The sequence below is a fragment of the Empidonax traillii genome, unplaced genomic scaffold, assembly GCF_003031625.1.
Source record: "Empidonax traillii isolate 1590-97213 ecotype Southwest subspecies unplaced genomic scaffold, ASM303162v1 scaffold2417:size28172, whole genome shotgun sequence".
Taxonomy (NCBI): domain Eukaryota; kingdom Metazoa; phylum Chordata; class Aves; order Passeriformes; family Tyrannidae; genus Empidonax; species Empidonax traillii.
In genome coordinates, this window is record NW_020957610.1 from 3,312 (window position 1) to 5,039 (window position 1,728).

Consider the following 1,728-nt stretch of genomic DNA (forward strand, 5'->3'; position numbering starts at 1 on the left):
GCTGGGATGGGATGTGTGGGGCTGGGATGGGATGTGTGGGGCCGGGATGTGGATCCAGGGCACTCCAAGGGGCTGGGATGAGGTTCTGTGGGTCTCCATTGGACTGTGGGGCTTCATAGGGCTGGAATGGGGCTCTGTGGGGCTGGGACACAATTCCAGGGGTCTCTCTGGGTCTGATCCCACCCCCCAGGTCTCCACACGTGGCAGCGGCTTTCTGGCTGTGACCTCCTGTCCGACGGCAGCGTCCGCAGAACCCTTCGGCACGGCTACGACGGGCGGGATTTCATCTCCTTCTCCCCGGAGAGCGGGACCTTCGTGGCAGCCGATGGAGCTGCCCAGATCACCCAGAGGAAATGGAAATCTGAAGGGTATGAGGATCTTCAACAAGACCTGGGACTGAGATGTGCGGAATGGCTCCAGAAATATGTTGGATATGGGCGGGAGGCGCTGGAGCGCAAAGGTGAGGGAGACAGAATTCCCATGGGAATGTGGGATTTGGGAATGTGGGATTTGGGAGGGTGGAACTGAGGAACCCGGGCATTCCCATGGGAATTCCGTGGATGAATCTGAGTCATCCAACTCCCATGGGAATTCCATGGATGGATCCCACTGTTGTCCTATTCCAGTGGGAATTCTGTGGGTGGATCTCACCCCAATCCCATTCCCATGGGAATTCCATGGATGGATCCCACTGTTGTTTCATTCCAATGGGAATTCTGTGGATGGATCTCACTGCAGTCCCATTCCCATGGGAATTTCATGGATGGATCTCACTGCAGTCCCATTCCCATGGGAATTCCATGGATGGATCTCACCATTATCCCATTCCAGAGCCCCCTGATGTCCACGTGTCCGGGAAAGAGGAACACGGGATCCTGACGTTGTCCTGCCACGCGTACGGATTCTACCCCGGGATCATCGGGATCAACTGGATGAAGGGGGATGAAATCTGGGATCAGGAGACGGAGTGGGGCGGGATCGTTCCCAACAGCGACGGCACCTTCCACAGCTGGGCCAGGATCGAGGCGCTGCCGGGGGAGCGGGAGCAGTACCGGTGCCGGGTGGAGCACGCCGGAATGCTGGAGCCCGGGATCTTCGCCTGGGGTGAGCCTGGGAACGGGCAATGTGGCAACTGGGCATGTGGGAACGAGGAATTTGGGAGTGTGGGACAGCGGGATGGGGGTAACCCTCCCCCTGCTCACCCTCCCGCCCTTCCCAGAGCCGGAATCCGTCTGGAATTCCACCCTTGTGTTGGTCGCTGTGTCCGTCATCGCTGCCATCATCGTCATCATTGGCCTCATCGCAGTCGGTGTCTGGAAGCTCCGAGCCGGTAACTCACGGGATGGGGGTCGGGAAGGGGCCCGGATCCGCCCGGCAGCATTCCAGGGATCCTGTGCCATGGGTGCTGATCCCGCTTTCTTTCCATAGGGAAGAGGGAGGGCAATGGATACGACCCCGCGCCCACCAGTGAGTACCAGCAGCGTGGGTGGATCCAGATCCTCCCTGCAGGGATGCCAGGATGGATCCTGGGATTCCAGGGGGGAATCGGGGCATAATGGATGGAGCGGGATTGGAGTGGGATTGCAGCTCAGGGCAGGATTGCAGAGTGGGATCAGGTGGAATTGTGGGCTGGGATCAGGGCTGGATTCTGGAGTGGGATTGGGATGGGATGGATGGAGCAGGATCAGGAAGGAATCCGGAGCAGTTGCTGCTCTCCATGGGCTCCCC

The 1,728-nt window shown here is 59.4% G+C and overlaps 1 protein-coding gene across 1 annotated transcript in view; it reads left to right on the plus strand.

Moving 5' to 3' along the window:
* The window catches only part of LOC114071910 (class I histocompatibility antigen, F10 alpha chain-like), a 5,794-nt gene that overhangs the window by 3,175 nt on the left and 891 nt on the right, over positions 1-1,728 (plus strand). Inside the window, exons 2-5 of the mRNA XM_027909792.1 lie at positions 185-460; positions 832-1,104; positions 1,220-1,330; positions 1,429-1,466. Of these exons, the coding sequence (XP_027765593.1) occupies positions 185-460; positions 832-1,104; positions 1,220-1,330; positions 1,429-1,466 (698 nt within the window). The remainder of the gene's footprint in view (positions 1-184; positions 461-831; positions 1,105-1,219; positions 1,331-1,428; positions 1,467-1,728) is intronic.